This window comes from Pipistrellus kuhlii, unplaced genomic scaffold (assembly GCF_014108245.1).
Source record: "Pipistrellus kuhlii isolate mPipKuh1 unplaced genomic scaffold, mPipKuh1.p scaffold_m20_p_37, whole genome shotgun sequence".
NCBI lineage: Eukaryota > Metazoa > Chordata > Mammalia > Chiroptera > Vespertilionidae > Pipistrellus > Pipistrellus kuhlii.
In genome coordinates, this window is record NW_023425537.1 from 5101719 (window position 1) to 5121110 (window position 19392).

Here is a 19392-nt window from a genome sequence, read left to right on the forward strand (position 1 = left end):
ACCCCCCTGATGTTTAACCTCTGACCCCTGACCCTATTATGACCCTTGAATTAGACCCCCTAACAATCATAACCCTCACCATAACCCTAGACCTCAGACCCCCTGAGATTTGATGATCTTTGACACTTGACCCCAGACTTTCAACCTTGGTCACCAAACTTTGACACATGACCTTTGACCGTAACCCTTGATCCTTGATCCTTGACAACAGGAACCCTAACCCATTCTATAACCCTAGACCTCTGACCCTTGACCTGCAAACCAACTTTGACCCTTGACCTCTGACCCCATTTGACCTCTGAACTTGGACACCTGGCGCTTCAACCTATGACTGTGACCCTCAACCCTGACCCATGCCCTTGACCATTGACTAATACTAATGACCCTAACCCTTAACCCATAGTCTTTGACCTCATGCACTTTGACCTGTGACTTCTGACCCTTAACTCTTGATCTCTGGCTCCTGAACTTTAACTATCAATACTCTGATCCTTGACCTTTGAACTTCAAGTTTCATTCCTGACCTCTGATCCAGATAAATTTTTGTGGATACCCTGCTGCTCTCCCATTCTACGGCAGTATTGGAATAAACACTCATAATTCAACCCTGTCTCTGCTGAATTGGCTCAAGTAGTGACAGGCAGCACTGAACCCACTGTTTGTGGGGTTATAGCAGCACCTCTGGACCATTCTGAAGGTCCGGGCAGGTCTGAGAAGGAAGGAGTCTGTGCACCCGCCCTCTGCATTCCCACAGAGGCATGGGAACCTCCATCGCCTGCCTCCCAGCTTGTATTCTGTGCTCCTGCCACCACTCATGCTCGGCTCCCAGGACAAGACGCCCACAAATCCCAGGAGGAAGAGATCTGCCTCCACTCTGCCACCACCTGGCCCGCCCCCTAACCCTCACTGTCCCCACCTCCGCTGGCCCCCTCCTCCCTCCAGAACAAGTGAGACATCTGACTTGTGCCTCAAGGAAGGCCATTTATTTCCAAGATATAGACTATACTTTTAAGACAGAACTTTTTGGAAGCAGGAACTCTTAGTTGTTGCCTAGACAGGTGTGTCCGAGACAGAGAGGAGACATGCGGACGTGGGGCCAGAGGCTTATCCAACACGGTTACAACACTCCTTTAAATGAGCAGAACAGCTTTAAAAATCCTTATAAATTCTTTATAATATGTTACACATTTAGAGACAATATTTACAATAAAAGGCGGGGGGGGGGGAAAATCTACAGCAAATCTTTGCATAAACCAAGAAGACTGAGGTGTGGCAGGAGGGGTCACAGCCCCCCACAGCTTCCCTGGAATGAGTGAGGGCGTGTGCGGGAGGCCTGGGGGAGGGAGGTGGACAGGGGGCTGGGTCTCGCCCATCCTGAAGGACCAGCCCAGCTCAGACCCCATAAATTAGTGTGTGTATGTGTGTGTGTGTGTGTGAGAGAGAGAGAGAGAGACAGAGAGAGGAGACTGGGGATGTTTTACTAACTCCCAAAGGGCAGAAGGTGGGGTTTGTGTGCCTGAGTTGTGGAAGAAGCAGGCACAGCTGGAAGAACAGAGAGGGAAGGGAGGTCTATAGGGGAGGGACCCTGGCCCCTATTAAGGGAATAGGCAGCTCCCCATGGTCAAAGCGCTGTTGGGTGTGTGTGTGTGCGTGCGTGTGTGTGATTTAGTTTGCCAAAAGGTAGGTGGGGGAGTAAACCTGGTGCGAGTGAGTCCTGCCTCTGTGGAGTGGCCCCAACCCCCTTCTCTGGCTCTGAAAAGCATCGGGGGACGGACCCGTGTGTGTGCCGAGGGCAGGAGCCCTGGTAGGGCTGGGGAGACGGGGGAAGCCGGGCTGGCAGGAGTCGCTACTGGAAACACCTGTGGACAGTGACTATCGATACACACACTTGCATACACAACACCCCTCCCATGGACACCAACACCTTATACCCCCTCTCCCCAGACACATACACAACCCCCGCCCCACCCCCTTAGCTAGGAGGGAGGAGCTAACGGGCGGGGGTGGGGCAGAGGGAGGAAGGGGAGAACCAGCATCACCCAGTGTCTTTCCTGTGGTCTGAGCCTTGGGGTTCCCTATCCACACCCCAGGGTCTGTAAGTGCAGACACAGAGAGGCCCATAGGGGCGCACTCTGCCTTTTACCGGGTCACAGACCCCAGCAGCCTCTTCCTCCCACCCACTCTCTGCCCCTCCCTCCCAATTCCCGGCTCAGACCGGAGGCGGAGACGCGGCCCCCGCGCCCAGGGGAGCAGAAGAGGGGTGCCCGCCGGAGGACACGCCTGTCTCCCGGGGCGCCGAGTCGTGGGGAGCGGTGGGGTGGGGGGTGGTCACAGACACTGGTGGAGGCGGGCGGCGGCCGGGCGGCGCGGGGCCTGGCCCTGCAGGGCCCCCGGCTCCCCGGGCGGCAGCGAGGCGGCGGACGAGGCGGGCGCGCGCGCCTTGGTGGACTCCAGGCTGCTGAGGCCCGAGTCCTTGTTGTCGCTGTGCGCCCGCGGGCCCGCGGCCTCCGGGGGGCGCCCTCCGCCCAGCTCCTTCCACTCGTTGAAGTTGAGGTCGGTGAGCGGGCTCTGCACCACCACCGTGTGGCGCCGCCAGCTGCTCCGGCGCCGGCGCGTCTCGGGCGACAGCGGCCGCCGCAGCCGCACGGCCATGTCGTCGGCGGTGCCGCGCAGGCGCAGGCGCAGGGCCTCCAGGCGCGAGGGCCGCGCGCCCAGGGCCGTGCCCGCGGCGGCCGCCGGGGGGCGCAGCGACTCCTGGCTGCTGGACGAGGCCGAGCCCGGCGGCTCCGCGGCGCGGGGCGCGCCCCGCCCGGCGCCCGCGCCCTCCCCGCCGCCGCCGTCGGCGCGGCCCCGGGCCAGGCGGCGGCGCGCCAGGGTGTCGCAGGGCATGAGGTGGTGCGAGGTGAAGGAGGGCCGGCGCGCCAGGCGGCCCCCGGGGCCCGCGCCGCCCTCCGTGTCCGTCTCCACGTGGCTCAGCTCGCTGCGCTCGTCGTCCGCCTCGTCCCCGGCGCCCGGCCGCCGCCCGCCCGCGCCCGAGCACACGCTGCGGTCCATGGTGGACAGCGTGGAGTAGCCCGACACGATGGAGCGCGTGTCCGCGGCCGGCCGCTCCTCCCGCGCGGCCGCGGGGCCCTCCTGGGCGGCGGCGCCCGGCGGCGGCCCCTCCGGCGGGTCCGGGGCGCGGGGCGCGGGCGGCGGCGCCCCCGGCTTGAGCGCCTCCTGCTCCGAGTCGTCGTCCGTGCTGCTGCCCAGCCCCCGCGCCTCCCGCCGCTTCTTCCGCTTGCGGTTGACGGCCGAGATGAAGGAGATCGCCAGCATCTCCCGGGCGTAAGGCTCCTTCTTGGGGGCCCAGGAGCCCTGGGGGGAGAAGGGTCAGTGTTCAGGAGGTGCCCAGCGCTGTGTCCCCCCCCCCCCCGCAGCCCCAGGCAGGAGGCCTCAGCGCCTTCCGCGTGCCACCAGGATGCCAACCCCACAGGCACCCTGCACCGCCCCCGGGGCTGCTGTCCGGGCTGGAGCGCCCCTATCCGCCCTCCCCGTCCCCCGAAGCCTTCCCGGCACCCCTTCCGGCCTTAATCCAGACTCTCAACTCTTTCCTGTGGGCTGGGTGCTGGCCTAGCGCCCCCCCCCCCCCCCAACTTCCGTTCCGTGCTCCACATGCAGCGCTAGATAAACCCTTTTAGACACAGCTCTGGTGACAATAGTCTCAACAGTGAGTAATACTGGACAGTCTGAACCCACTGCACATAGGCTGTCCTGGGTTATAATCCCCAGATCCTGGCAGGGACTGTTCTCTAACCACAGCCCCCACCGCCTCCCCTCCCTCTGGCATCCCCCTGGGAAACCTGCCTTTCCACCCCCTCCGTGAGTACAGGCCTCTCCAGGACAACCTGCTCGTCACTTCCCTTTCCCACCGCACCTCACTGGCTGCATCCGGCCTTGTCCCCAGCGCCCAACCCCAACACGCCTTAACCGGGGTCACTCCAAAGGCCAGCGCTGCTGCCGCACAGGAGCTGGGCCCTGTTTGCTGGATGAGCTCTTACTGCTCCTGCTGGGCCCCCTCAGTCAGGGTCCCTCGTGCAGCCACTCCCAGCCCTTCCTGTGAGCTGGTGAGTCCTCTGTTCCCACAGCCCGGGGGGGACACCTTTCTCTGCCAAGGACCGTTTGGATATCTGTAACGTCATAAAATTACCAACTTAAAAACTAGCCTGCTGTCCTTGGCCAGACGTTTGGTTAAGGCACCCCTGATGGCGTGGCAGGGCCAGACCAAATGATTGTGCGGGGCTTATGTGGCCTGGGGCCAGCCGCTCCCCATCCCCGCCACAGCCCTCTGAGGATACACCTGTACCCGCTCCTTTCACATCAGAATAGCTTTGCTTCCACACCATCTGCATAAAAGTCTGAGTTCTTTAGAGCAAGCTAGGCCAATGGCTCGTGCTTGCATCCATGACGCCTGGCACACAGCAGGTGCTCAACAAATAACAGGTGCTAAGGGAACGAGCAAATGGGCGAGTGGAGCTCCCCCAACACAGGAAGCAGACGCTGGGAGTGACCCCCTGCTGGGCTGCAGTGACGTGCCCCTGGACACCACCTCACAGGCCACCCGTTCCCGCCATCCTGTAGCAATGAGTGAGACACAGAGATGGCGGGGTGGCCGCTCATCCTGTGCATTCTCTCTCACATCCGTCAGTTCTAAGGAAGCGGAGCTTGTCAGGGATTCGGGATTCACAGGTGGTGGTCCTGGGCCACGGCTGCCCACACTGCACGGTTCCAGAAGGCACCTGGGGCTCTGGGACATGGCAGCACTGCAGTGATCAGTCTGAGACACCTGCTGGCCGGTGCCCCTTCCTGTCTTGGCCATTTTCTCAGAAACCTGAGAGGCCAGGAGGACCATCCGACCAAGTTACCCTCTCATCCAAGTAATTACGGAAGTAACGAGGGCAGAATGGTCACTTCCAGTGGGTGCAGAGGCCAGTGGATTGACCTGAAGGAGAGGCTGTGGGAAACCAGAAGGCTGGCAGGTTCAATGGGTGGAGGGGGAAGGAGCTAGATTCAGGCGACTGCCATGACCTTCTCTGCCACAGAAGTCTGGGATGGACTGAGCACCCCGTCCCCAGAGGTGGCAGGCACAGGCACCTCCGCAGTGCACTCACCTGACACACTCAGTGCCTGCTCTGTCGGGCACCGTGGGCTCAGTGGGACCCAGCCAGCTCTTAAAGACCCGACAGAAATGAGCCCAGTTCAGCCAGCCGCTATTTCACTGATTCCACTGACGAGCTTTGGAAGAGCCTTGAGGGAGGGGCCCTCAGGTGACATTAGTGCTCCCGAAAGAACAGACACCACAGAGCCCTCTCGCTCTCGGTCTGTGCCCGAGGGCACGGAGAAGGCAGCCACCTGCCGGCCAGGAAGAACGCTCTCGCCAGAACCTGCCATGCTAACGCCTGGGTTTCATTCGGACCTAGCCTCCAGCACTGTGAGAAAATGAACCTGCGGTGCTGTGTGCAGCAGCCTGAGCTGACTAACATGCCCCTGGCCATCGAGCTCTAATCTCCCCCGTCCAGCTCTGATCTCACCAGGGCAGGGTGTGCCCCGGGCAGCAGCCTCGCCCGCCAGGTTCTGTCTCCCAGGGCAGGCTGGAGCGGGCGAGTAGCTGGCTGTGAGGTCTGGTTCAAAGAACCAGCTTTAGTTTTATTGATTTTTCTCAATTGTTTTCAATCTCTCTGATTTCTGCTCTTATCTTTATTATTTCCTTCCTTCTGCTTGCTTTGGGCTCTCCGAAGACCTTAAACATTGTTATATGGGACACGTGTTAACTGTTAACACCATTGATGGGGATAAACAGCAGCCATCATTTACAGCTGAGGATCGGAAAGAGGTTAAGTAACTTGCCCAGGGCCCCGAAGCTACCAAGTGGAGCCAGAATTCAAACCCAGGGCTTCTAACACTGCCTCCCAGCCAGATCCTTCACTACACCAGATGCCTCGCCGGTAACGGTCACGGACATCAGTGCTTCCTCTCTTCCTATCTCGGACATCAGTGCTTCCTCTCTTCCTTCCCACTGACCATCAGCTTCCCTCGGGGTCTACTTGCAATCCCCCCAGTTCCCTTGACCGAAAAGTCACGGGGGCTGCCCTGTCCTGGGATAAAGCCTGCAGAACCGCCTTGGCACTTACCTTGGACTTGGCTGAAGCACAGGTGGTGGGATCTGCGGTGCAAAGAGAAAGGAAAAGGAACGTTGGATCGGGGCAAGAGCAGCTGAGACTTGTGAACGCGATTCCCTCTTCAAAGGCTTCAGCAACCAGGGAGCTCAGAGGCCCCAGGAGCGCTAGGCCTCTGGGGCCGTTTCCGATGGGAGGGGGGCGAGCAGGGAGGGATGTCAGTCACCACTTCCTGGTGAGGCAGGAAGGGCCATCAGGCTGCCAGCCACTGGCACCTCGTTTGCCCAGGGTTAAGGGCAAGAGGGGCTTTCGGGGGACCTGTTCCGCTCCCCCACCTCCCGGTTACTGTGAAGCACTGGAGAGAAAATGCCCAGGATCAGATGCAGTCCACGACACCACGACAGTGAGACACAGCAAATCACAGATGCTCTGGAGCATGGAGACCACACGGTGCCGAGAGGAGGGTGCCTGACAGTCACCCTCACCCCCACTTGCAGGACACGAGAGGACCATGAGAATGAATGGCCGAATACAGGGGCCGACACGAAGCGGGTGGGACCCGGGGGGGTGGAGCGGCCTGGGGGCTGGAGCCGTGCCGGGTTCCACCTCCAGGCGTGAGGCCCTCGTCGGTAACCAGCGTGAGGAAGGAGCGTAGAGTCACTATTACCTCCATGGACTTGGACAGGGGAGGAGAAGGGACCAGAAACAAGCCCTGGCAGCGTCTTCTCCAGCACGGGGAGGGAGCGGGCTGACCCACGGCCGTCTGGTCCGAGGGGCAGTGGGCAGTGGGCAGTGCGGTTAATCCACACTCTCTGGCAAGCAGGTTAGCGGTCTCCCCCAGCCCACCCGCACACGGTGAGAAGAGCAGATGTGCTGACCACACAGCGACACACCACAGGGCAGGGAGTGGCGGCGGGTGACTAGAAGAGACGAGGGCTCCCTAACCCTACTCCCCCCCCCCATGTCGCCTGGGCCCTCCCCGCCTGCCTCCTGCAGCTGAGGGAGCTGTGATGCACCTCCTGTCAGAGACAGGACCCCTCAGAGACAGGACCCGTCTAAGCACCAGGGTCAGCTCGCTCCCAGGTGGGAGGAGTCCGTGGCTGGAGCCCAGAGCGACTGGGCAGTCCTTGGTCTGAGGCTGCTTGGCCATGAGAAGGCCGAAGGCCTGCAAACAGGACTCGGGCTGAGTGGCCGGGGACTCTGGGTTCAGAAGCAGAGAGGGTCAGTGCTTGAAGGAGATGGAGGCGGGAGCTACGGCCACAGAGGCTTCTGAAAGGTGGTGTCCCTGGTGCCGGAGAGAAGCTGCCCCTGCCCGGATAGCCAGACGTGGCCGGCTGGGCACAGAGAGAGGCCTGGGGATGGGGATCATCGGGAGGGCAGCCAGACTCCCTGGCCAGGGGGCGGATCTGGCCCCAGCAAGCGCCTCCCTTCCCTGGAGAAGGGCCTTCCGGGTGGGAGGGGACTGGGATGGGGTGGTTAACCCTCATGGGTGACTGGCATGTCAGGGTGAGGCCCTCACAGCCTGACTGTCCCCGCCGGCCCCTCGGCCTGCCCAGCCTTCTTATAGTCACCCGCCGCTGTTAGTGACCGAGCAGCGAGCACACTGTACCCTTTAAATCTCCAACAGGTCCGCTGGAGGAGGTGGGGGAGAGAAGGAAAAGGATCGGGGTGGGAGGAGAGCAGAGGGAGAGAAGGGAGGAGGGATGGAGGGGTGCAAGGAGAAAAGGAAGAAAAATTAAAAAGAGAAACATGCCCAGAAGGACACAGCCCATGAGAAATAAAAAGCTCAGGAAAGAGACCAGTGAAGGAGGGTGAACAAACTCCTACCCAGCCCTTGGCGGGTGTGTGTGTGTGTGTGTGTGGCGCTGAGCAGATGAGGAGGGGGGCACGCAGGCAGGCTGGGCCTCCAGAGGGCCCCTTCCCCATCGTGGGGGCAGGGGAGGGTCCCGCGGGGCAGGAGCAGGGAGGCCGGGCCTCTGGCCGGGCATCCGGGACAGGGGCATCGGGGACCCTCAGGAATGCAGAGCCCACCCTCCCCCTCCCCCTCCCAGGACCCTGCACTCACCCGGGCCTGGGTCACCGGGGGGCACTGTCCGGCCAATGTTGGGCAGGAGATACTCGATGTTGGGCACTGACTGGGGCTCCTTCTCGTCCACCGGGGTCTGCAGAGAGAAGGGTCAGCCCCATGCCCTGGTCCCGAAGGGCAGGGCGCAGTCTCCTCCATGGGCCGGCTCACGGGGCACTGGCTGTCTCCCTCTCACCGGGCACTCTTGAGAGGCCAGCGTGTCTCCGTTGGACTTTCCCCAACAGCTTGACTGAGCCCCCGAGTCCTGAGCTGCTCCCTCCGCTGAAGGCAGGAGCTGTGTCTCCGCCGCAGACTGAAAGGCGGGGGCTGCCTCTGCTACTGGGCTCTGTTTCTGCAGAGGAGCCTGTGACCCCCCCTCCCACCAGACCGAGAACTCCCGGCGGCAGCGATGTGTCCCCATCAGTCAGCGTGGGAGCTCCTGAGGAGAAGGGTCTGTTCCTCCGTCAGAGGGGGAGGCTGCAGGCAGGGACCTTCTCCCGCTGGACTCCTGCTTCCCCCACCCCAGCCTGGGACGAGGGCCCGCCTCAGACCGGATTCCTCCCCCCGCCTCCTGCCCTCTGTACCACTTACTCTCTCGCCCTTGTCTTCGTCATCACTGAAGAACCAGTCCGACTGCAGAGGAGACAAAAGGAAGTGACGCAATCAGCGTGGGAAGGGGCTGGAGGGAGACAGGCAGACACAGCTCCCGGCCTGCTCAGTCAGGAGCACCCACTCAGGCGCCGGATGGGATGGGACGGGACAGGAGGGGCACCAAGAGGCAAGGGCCCCCCTCTTCTCAGCAAACCCCAGGCTGGCCCGGTTGCCAGAGGGCTGAGGTTGACAGGTTCTGGAACCCGGATCCACAGACCATGAGAAACCCTTGGGGGAAGACAAGATGGCACCCCAGCATGGGAGGGACATGCAGACGAGAGAGAGAGAGAGAGAGAGAGAGAGAGAGAGAGAGAGAGAGAGAGAGAGAGAGAGAGGGAGAGAGAGGGTCGCAGCGGAGACTGATGGGTGCTGGGGGACAGCTTCTCTCTTTGCCCGTCTTTCCCTAAACACTGACCAGTGCACATCGCGATGGTGGCTTCCCACTGCAAGCCAGAAGCGGGGCAGCAGTGGGCGTGGGGCCAACCAGGTCCACTGCAGGGAGGAGGCCCTCCAGGCCTGCTAGTGCCCAGTACCCCCACACCAGCCCTGGGCTCCGCTCTTACAATTGGGGGAGCCCGGGAGGTGTCGGGAGGGTCCCTGAGGGGCAGGCAGGCAAGAGGCTTCTCATAAATGCCAACGCTATAGAAACTGAAGCCATAAATTCCACTCTTAGATATATCTTGTGAAATTTGAGAATCTTAAAGGTAAAACTCTAGAAGTTTTCTAAAAAACAAAAACAGACTGCTTACAAATGAGCAAGTATCAGCTGTAACTAAAACTTTCAGTAGCAACAGGCACAACAAGTGAATTGAAATAATTTGTTGGGCTACAAATGCAAGAATTTTTTTAATCCCCATCTGAGGAAATGTTTTTTATTGACTTTAGAGAGGAATGAAGGGAGAGAGGGAGGGAGATGTTAGAGAGAAACATAGATCAGCTGTTTCCCGTACTCACTCCACCTGGGGATGGAACCTGCAACCTGCGTATGTGCCCTGAGTGGGAAGTGAACCTGCAGCCTTTTGGGTATAAGGATGACACTCCAACCAACCGAGCCAGAGCTGCAGGAACTTTGAACCTAGAATTTTATACCCTGCTAAACTCTCTGAGTATAGGAGCAAGTAAAGAAATGAATCCAGAGTGAGCACTAAGCTTTGAGAAATAAGGATGGGTAGTAGCATAGAAAAGTCCGTTGTTATCAAATGTATCAAGTGTATTCATTACGATCTGGAATTCAAATTCAGAGGTAGAAACCAGTGACAGGTGGAAGGACACTAAGTAGTTGGCTTTTAGGTGTGGTGGAAGGAAGGCATGGAAGACTGGGAAGGTTTAGAAATTGACAGTGATAACTAAACATAAGGATGGACTTTATAATTTAAAAAAATATTTTATTGATTTTTTTACAGAAAGGGAGAGGGATAGAAACATCGATGAGAAACATCAATTAGCTGCCTCCTGCACAACCCCTACTGGGGATGTGCCCTTAACCAAGGTACATGCCCTTGACGGGAATTGAACCTGGGACCTTTCAGTCCGCAGGCCAACGCTCTATCCACTGAGCCGAACCGGTTTTGGCTGAACTTTATAATTGTATGTGGATTTTATAAATCGTATCATTTTAATATCAGGAAAAGGAAAATCAACCCAGTCAGAGCAAGGTAGGACAGACCAAAAAAGGAAATAAAGTGAAAATGTGGTTAACAGAAGAAGATTGCATAACAGAAACAAGTCCTAAAAGTACAAAAGTGACAATGAAGTATATGAGCTAAGCTCACTGATTGCAAGTTAAACACACAGCCCGGCCGGCGTGGCTCAGGGGTTGAGGTCGACCTATGAGCCAGGAGGTCACGGTATGATTCCCGGTCAGGGCACATGCCCAGGTTGGGGGCTCCATCCCCAGTGGGGGGTGATCAATGAGTGACCTGGCCCCTAACGGTCACTAGTGCCAAGCTGAGAAATGCCAGTGCACGCATGGTAGGTACCACCATGTGTGCTGAGTGACAACTGGACCAGGTCTTCCTTTGAGCTCCATACGAGTTGGCAAACACGTGTGAGCTGGTTGGTGATTTGCAAAACCTGGGTTTGCTCATCTCTGCTGACTTCACTTGGCTGTGCAACCCTGGGCAAGTCACTCACTGTTCCTTGACACCCCAGTTCCCGCCCCCTCTGAGCAATGTGAGGACGGGTCTGATGCCACTTCCAGCCCTGCTGTCCACGGATTGAGTCCCGGGCAGGGGAGCCAGCTCAGGGCCGTGGCTAGAACTCCAGGGTAATATGATCCGGTTTCCCTGCCCTAAAGTCCCTCTGATTAGCTGGCAGGACCACAGGCCATACCAACATTTGAAATGGACATCTAAGAGGGTTCATGGAAAACCCTCGCCTGCCCAGGAGGGGGCACTGCTGCCCGGGGTTTGGCTCTGGAAGACCAAGGCCGCCTGGGCCCTCTGCTGGCCACTCACGGTTCTCATCCTTCACAATCACAGAACCCTCAGAACCAGCCTCGGGGGCTCCACGCAGCCAAGAAAAGGGAGTGACCAGCCAAGATAAACAGCTCAGTGTAGGGCCCTGCCTCAGGCCATGCCCGTCTCTGCCCATCCAGCTCCGCCCCAGCCTCGGCATCACCATTTCCTCCCACAGGGCAGAGCTCTGCTCCCGCCCTGCGCCCTGCGCCCTCTGCAGGTTTATGTAAGGACGCCTCTCTGAAGGTGCCCCTGTGCTCACCCCTCTGCTCTCCAACCCAGTAGCACCTGCCCTGACCCTTCTCCGCCCTCTGACCCTCACACGCATCTTGGAAACTCAGGGGCCTCCTGTTGCTTCTGCTGGGGACCGGGGGAATCCTGGACGACGGGAATTCTCGGACCTATTCTGTTGGCCTCGAATGGCATACCCCTCCCAGCAGCATTTCCTTAAGCCGCCTCAGTCTTCCCGGTGTGCACGCACCCAGGAACAGACGCGGGGTGTGTGTGTGTGTGTGTCCAGGGGCCGGGGCTGCTTACATGCTGGATCAGCGTCTCCACGATCTTGTATCGGTCAGGCATGTGGGTCACCATGTCGGCCATGTTGTCCTCCGATGTCCTCACCAGCGTCGGCCCGAAGACCAGGGCCAGGTTCCGGGGCTCCATCTGGGCAGTGGGGGGAGCAGGTCAGTGTCAATAGCCCTGGTCCCCAGGTCTCCCTCCCTCTGGGCCCCCCAGGCCCCTCCTGACTCCATCCCTAGCTGTCCCTGGCTTAGGAGCTGAGCGCCCCCTTGCGTGGGCCTGGAGGTGCTGGTACAGGGAACACATGCCAGGTGTTACCCCTCACTCCCAGGTCCAGCAGCCATGGGCAGCACCCACCCTGCACGCCCACACTGTGCTGGCCGAGGGGGGTCCTGGGGGAGCCCCCTGAGGGTCCCCAGGCTGTCTCAGGACTGACAGGAATCCTATAGCTCCCACACTTGCCCCGCTGCAGAGGCAGACGATATTCGAGGCGTGGTTTGGAAAAAGCCATGCAAGTTCCAGCTAAATCAGAGGGTGGGTTTTCTTTTCTTTCTTTTAAAAATATATTTTTATTGATTTCAGAGAGGAAGGGAGAGAGAGAGAAATATCAATGATGAGAGAGAATCATTGATCACCTGCCTCATGCTTTCCCCACACTGGGAATCGAGCAACCCAGGCATATGCCCTGACCGGTAATCAACAGTCATGATCTCCTGGTTCATAGGTCGATGCTCAACCACTGAGCCACACTGGCCGGGCCAGAGAGAGGCAGAGGGAAACTAGTTTTTGTTCTCAGCGCTGGCCCCGCAGAGGGCAGAGCGAGGGGCCACAGGAGGATGGATTTTCATCGCCACAGGAGGCAGTTCCGAGGGAGAAGCACTGCCGGGGGGAGTGGCGTGAGAGTATCTGACCCAGAGGAGCTCAAAATATGCTGAGGAGACCCAGGGACGCTTCCCGCCCCCACACGCAACATGGAGCTCCACCCACCTTGTTTTTCTCCGAGTGGTCAGCAATGGTCTTCAGATGGCCCACGAGGAATTTCAGGGTTTCATAGTAGTGTCCTGGGAGGTCCCTGATCTGGGCAGGAGAGAGAAGAGGCATGGCACCAGCCTGTCATGGCCTCCCTGGTCCATCACGCCCCAAAGGGGCTCCCACTGCCATTCCTCAGGGGCTCGGCCATCCACCCTCTCTCTGCCCCCCTGGTAGAGATGGGGAAACTGAGTGGAGAATGGCACCGTGGTGCTCTCCCAATCCAGTCTGCCCTCTGCCCAACGGTGTCTCTCTCCTTACCAGTTTCCGCAGCGTTTTCAGCCGCTCCCTCGAGTCTTCAATGCGATTGGCCTCGATGAAGTCGTTGTATTTGTCTAGAACAGACCAGGGACCCTTTAGAGAAAGGGGGAAGCTTGGGGCTGCAGGGCAGGGAGGCCTGCTCTGTTCCAGCTCCGGAGGGCTCCGTGGCCTCTGTTCACGGCCCGAACCCCGCACTGTACGCCCGCGTGCTCCTGACCGGGGGTGGCCGAGGTGCGCCGTCCGGGCTGCATGCAATCCTGGAAAAGGGGTCCCGGCACCCGCCTCCAGGACAAGGAACCACAAGGCCAATGCTCAGAGAATGCTTAGACAGAGGGAGGGGCCTTTCAGTCTCCACACACCCCCCCCACCCCGTCCACCCCACCCCACCGGCGTCAGGAGTCCCCCAGCTCCCTTCAGAAGGCCATGGGGAACTTTTAAAAGTGGAACGTGGTAACTTTATTCTAAACGTCATCTGGATGAGTAAAGGCATGAGGAGAGCCTCTGCTCGTTCTCTGGAGGCAGAATGATGAGGAAGGGGTTGGCCCACCGGACACTGAGGCAAATACAGCGAGAGCAGCGGGGCTGGGCGGGGAGGCTGACAGGGTCGGCCCAGGAAGGAGGAGAACAGGCCACGTGGGTCCTTCCTATGTGACAGGGTGGCCCTTTATTTTATTTTATTTTTAAATATATTTTATTGATTTTTTTTACAGAGAGGAACAGAGAGAGATAGAGAGTTAGAAACATCGATGAGAGAGAGTCATCGATCAGCTGCCTCTTGCACATCCCCTACTGGGGATATGCCCGCAACCAAGGTACATGTCCTTGACCGGAATCGAACCCGGGACCTTTCAGTCCCCAAGCCGACGCTCTATCCATTGAGCCAAACCGGTTTCGGCCAGGGTGGCCCTTTACATCTGTATCGGAGGCGTCAGTAAATGTCCCTGGGACCGTTAGCTATGTTAATGGTGGTGGTGGTGGGGGTCTCTATCTAGTTCAAATAATACACATCTAACTGCATTACAGAGCCAAGTATAAAGATATTAAAATATTGGGGAAAAAATAAGAAAATAGTCACATAATCATAAGGCCTTCTTAAGCATGAGATGCAGAATCCGTGAAAGAGTAACAGCTTTGACTGCACTTAAAACAACTGTTTCCGATTTCTCTACCCAGTAGAGCCAACCTCAGGTTCAAAGGCAAATGGCAGCCCCAACATTTGCAAAAACTAACAAAGGACTCGTGTCTATAACGTACAAGAGCGTGTCTCCTATAAATCCATATGAGAAAAAGACAGACAATCCAATAGAAAAATGGGCACACAGTCTGAACAGGCAAGTACAAAGGACATAGAAAAGACCAATAAACTAATGAAAAGACAGTTAATCTCCTCAGTAATGAGGGAAACGAAAATGAAAACAACAGCCGAGGCCGGTTTGGCTCAGTGGTAGAGCGTTGGTCTGCGGACTGAAAGGTCCCAGGCTCGATTCCGGTCAAGGGCATGTACCTTGGTTGCAGGGACATCCCTGGTAGGGGGTGTGCAGGAGGCAGCTGGTCGATGTTTCTCTCTCATCGGTGTTTCTAGCTCTCTATCTCTCTCCCTTTCTCTCTGTTAAAAAAATCAATAAAAATATATTTTAAAAAAAAGAAAAGAAAAGAAAATGAAAACAACAATGAGATGCCATTCCCCCTCCCCGACTAGCAAAGGTTTAAAATATTAATAATCCCCAATGGTGGGGCGGGGGGGGGGGGGGGCTAATGTTCCCTTCGCTTTCAGGGGGTGTGCACGAGGTCCCTTCTCAGACTGCCACCTGACGTGAGCCTTCAAAAATGTTTACCAGCGAAGGGATTAGGATGTGCAAATTGCCAGTTATAAACACAGTCACAGGGTGCAAATTACAGCCCAGGGAATATAGTCAATAATACCGTAATGACTATGTATGGTGTCCGGTGGGTGCTAGACTTATCGGGGGGATCACTTCATAAGGTTTATAAATGTCTAATCACTAGGATGTACACCTGAAGGTAACATAATAGGGTGTGTCAACTCTAATTAAAAAATTAAATATATCTTTTTAAAAAAATGTGTACCAGGGCCGTGGACTTAGAAGTCTGCCCCGAGGACACTGAGGCAGGTGTGCAGGGACACGTGCCAGGAAAGTCACTGCAGCGTGTTCTGTGCAGACATTGGAGGCCACAGAAATATCCATCGGTAGGGGAGTGACTAGACAAATGATAGTCTGTCCAGACTATGAAATTCTACGCGGCTGATTTAAAAGAAGAACCAGGAAGAGCTCTTTGTGCTGACATGAATGAATCTCACAATTACAAGCCTCCTTTTGTCAGGAGTAACCCAACCAGCAGTGTGCTGGGGCCCGCCCCCTGGCTCTGAGAGCCGTCACCTCCCGTCCTACCGAGGCCACCTCTGGCTCCACCTGGCTCACAGCGGATCTATCCTGTCTATGGCGGCTGGAAATCAGCCTGGTGGAAGTGTTTATGCAAACTGGAAAAACACTACAGACTAAGTCCCTCCCCCGCCCCCCCCCCAGCCAGAGGTTAAACATTTATCAGCCGCCACTGAATACCTGTGTGTCTTTGTTATGTGTCTGGATGGAAACACAGCATTGTTCAGCAGCAGCTCAGCAGATGCTCAGAGCTGGGCCTGAAGCCAGATGCCTGGGGCCTAATCCTGACTCCAGCCCTTACCGCCTGTGAGGCCGTGGGCAGGTCATTTGCCCTCTGTGTGCCTCAGTCTCCTCTGTGAAGTGGAGCTAGAGTGCCTGCCTCGGGGAGTTGCTGTAGGGAGCAGTGCTTGGCACAGAGGAGATGCTCAGAGAATGTTAGCGTAACCTCGGAGAGAGCAGGAGAAGGACAGGACCTTTGCGTTTGTTTGTATCTGTACTGCCTGCTTTTCACACCCACATGTTTCTTTTGTATTAAAACACACACACACACACACACACCACAAAATAACACCAACAAATCCAATTTAAAAAGTGGTCAGAGTGTCCCTCTTCCTCCCATTTTTCCACTCCCACCCCCTACTCACCATCAGTGAAAAGAGGCTCAGGCAGCTTCCGGAAGAAGGACTTGAGCAGGCTGCTGATCACATTGAGGTCTTGCCAGCGCTGGAGAGGGGCAGAGAAATCAGGCTACAGGTTGGCCCAGCCCAGGTGCTCACCCTCCATGCCCCAGGTGCCCGGCCTCCATGCTAGTCCAGCCCTAGAGCCCAGGCCCAGCCCAGCCCAGCCCAGCCCTCCCTGGAACCCACTTACGCCAACCTCTGCCCGGACCAGGGATCCCTGGGCCCAGGCCATTCACTGGGGGCAGCGAACAGTCCCCAGCAGCCCCCCGACCACCCGGCTCCAGGCCCTCTGCTCCAGCCGGCCAGTGAGCTCCAACATGGCCCGTCCGCAGGAAGTACCGGAGGCTTCTCTGGTTCAGGCCCGGGGAGGGGCAGGGGAGGAAACCCTTCCCCATGCCAGCCTGCCCACAGGCCGGCCATGTGCCTACTCAGTGCCAGCTCCCGTTTCCCCATTCAGCAGCGGAGAGCATCCTGGGCGCCTCTCCTTGTCCCTGCCCTGGCCTCGCACACGCTCATGCTCGGCGCCTTCGTCTCCGGCCGGTCCCTCCCAGAGCTCTCCTCCCCCAACCCTCCAATGCCCAGCCCCTCAGGCTGCCTCAGTGTCACCTCCTCAGAGAGGCCACCGTCACCACTGCCCTGCCGTCTGCCACGGCCCGACTCCGCTTCTTCCACTGGCCATTACTGTGGGCGTTTGTTTCCTTGTCCTGCCCGTCTGCCCGTCAGCTCCACGAGGGCAGGGGTCGTGTCTGCCTCATTCCCCCCCGTGTTCCTATCGCCCCGCAGCTCTGTCAGCCTGGCACCGGAAAGGTCTCTGTCAGCAGCTCTCACACAGGGTGACGCGGGCAACGTCTGGACCCATTTTGTTTTTCACACTAGGGTGTGGGGGTGGGGTGGGTGGGGCTGAGGGTGCCATTGGCACCTAGTGGCTGGAGGCCAGGGATGCTGCCAAACCTCCTCCAATGCGCAGGACGGCCCCCGCAACAAAGAGTTATTCTGTCCAAGGTGTCGCGGTTGAAGAACCCTGATCTAAACCAATGGTTGTTGACTACAAGAAGGAACAGCTGGGTCACTGTTCCTTCTTCCCGCCAGGGGGCACCATCACCCCGCACAAAGTCTAGGATAACCTCCTCGATGGGAACTGCTCGGAGAAACTCATGCCCAGAAAACAACACAGACAGACACAGACGTACACACCTCAACAGCAGGCACATTCAGAGACATACCGCTCCACAAAATGCGCTCTCGTTACAGGGGATCCAGAGCTTCATGCCCGACCATCCCACGTGTCCGCCCCTCCCCTCCCCACAGCGCCAACAGGAGTCAGTGTCACCCCCACACAAAGCTTGCCTTCCAGCCCTGCACCGCCCCATGGACCAGCGACCCCGCTGACATCTACGGCCAAACCACACACCCAATGGCTGGCCACCCCCTGCTGGGCCCTCCTCTCCACGGCTTATGGGCTGCAGTGTACACTCGCCCCTCCCCAGTCAGCACCGCCCACTTCCCTCCGCTGCCTCCTGGCCCTGGTGCGTGGGCTCTTCTCATTTCCCAGCTGCCAAACCCAAGGCCTGGCCCTGTGTTTCTTGACCCTTCCTTTGAGCAGGTACCCACCCCTCGTCCCCAGCCTCACCTGCACTCCCCTCCCATCTGCCCCCGTCAGGGCCTGGGCCTGGCACTCCTGAGACCCACCCTCTTCCCACGTGGCAGCTCCCTCCATCATCTCACCTGCAAGCCCCAGCATGACCCCTGCCCCCTCACCGGTCCACTCTTGGTCTAGGATCTGATTATGCCATCACCCCCAGGTGGGTGACTCATCATCACCCCAAATCCAGTGGGGCCGCTCCCTGCCACAGCCTCCCTCTCCTGTCCTACTTCCCAGTTCCTGTCAGGGGTAGATACTCCCAGGCCCAGCTCAGACTCCTGGCTCTTCTTGCCCCTCCTCCCTCTCTCTTCTGCAGCCAGCCCTCGGAGCTGCTCCCACCCACCCTCCTTATTCTCCGAGGACCACTGAGTCCACTTCCCACAGATCAGTCATTTCTCTCCCACACGCCCTGCTCCGGGCCTTCCTCAGGCGTCCTCTTCCCCAGCCCCCTCTCATGTATGCCTCCCATCGAAGGCTTCCTATCACCCATTAGATCAAGGTCAACGGCTTCCGTGAAGCCATCAAGAGCCTCCGTCTCCCTCTCCCCACGCCCAGGGGTGAGGGCTATTCTCTGCCCCCATGCTCAGACCCTCCTCTGGGAGTTTAGAAAACGCCACCCACGCCCCTTCCGACTCATCCTTCGAAGATGCAAACTCTCAAGCCTGCCATCTGCTGCAGCACGCAGCATCCCGTCCCCGTGGTCCTTAGCGAGAGACCAGCCTCTCCTCCGGCCCACGACTTCCCACACACGTGTCTCGTCTCCCCCTTCCCTTCCCCGGGGCACGAGGATCACGTGAGGTTTCATGATTCGTGACTCGTGAGACTTCACTGCCCAGACCCGTGGTTTCCCAAAGCCGCGTTTTCAGCAGCGCCCCCTTGTTAAATAAAACCCTACGTGAAAACCCAACGAGGTTCAGCGAGGAGCGGGGGTCCTGGCCCGGCCCTGGCCTCCCCAGCCCCTCTGGAGAAACGTAAGATCTGGAAAACACGGCCCGAGAACCACTGCCCTGCTGCAAACTGCAAGTGTGGCTGTCAGTGGCCTGACCCCCTCCGGTGACCAGCCGCTCCCTCTCCCTCCGCAGCCCCCATCCTGCTGGCCACTCCGGAAACACCGTGTGCTCCCTGCCTCCACGCCAGGCCTGCCACCACGGTCTTCGCATGGCCCTTAAGGTAAGAATGGATTTCATTTCTTTTTCTTCTTTTTTTTGTATTTTAAGAATGGATTTTATATTTTTAAAGGATCATTGGGGCGGGGGAGGGGGCTGGGAACACAACAAAAAAAGGAGGAGGAAGGGAAGAAAGGTATGCAATGGAGACTGTATCATAACAAAGTCCTCAAATACTCCCTGGCCCTTTCCAGGAAAGGCATGTAGACTGATGACCAGCCTTCAGAGTCCCTGCCTTCGCTCAGGCACTTCCTCTGCCCGGAACGCCCTTCCCCGGCTGGCTCGCTCTTGCTTTTAGTGAACGCAACTCCCTCTGGAGGCCCCAAACCCCTGTTGCCCGCCGACCTCTGTCTCAGGGTTTCCCCG

At 58.2% G+C, this 19392-nt stretch overlaps 1 protein-coding gene across 6 annotated transcripts in view; it reads right to left on the reverse strand.

The window, feature by feature from the left end:
• Positions 1-961: 961 nt before the first annotated feature.
• Positions 962-19392, reverse strand: part of ARHGAP23 (Rho GTPase activating protein 23) — a 62039-nt gene continuing 43608 nt past the window's right edge. For all 6 annotated transcript variants that reach the window (XM_036461386.2, XM_045570823.1, XM_045570821.1 and 3 more), the window contains exons 17-24: positions 16183-16261; positions 13137-13210; positions 12834-12923; positions 11865-11990; positions 8812-8853; positions 8221-8317; positions 6171-6202; positions 962-3357 (exon numbers count right to left, since the gene is read on the reverse strand). In XM_036461386.2, coding sequence (XP_036317279.1) covers positions 2329-3357; positions 6171-6202; positions 8221-8317; positions 8812-8853; positions 11865-11990; positions 12834-12923; positions 13137-13210; positions 16183-16261 — 1569 coding nt within the window. In that variant the 3' untranslated portion in view covers positions 962-2328. The remainder of the gene's footprint in view (positions 3358-6170; positions 6203-8220; positions 8318-8811; positions 8854-11864; positions 11991-12833; positions 12924-13136; positions 13211-16182; positions 16262-19392) is intronic.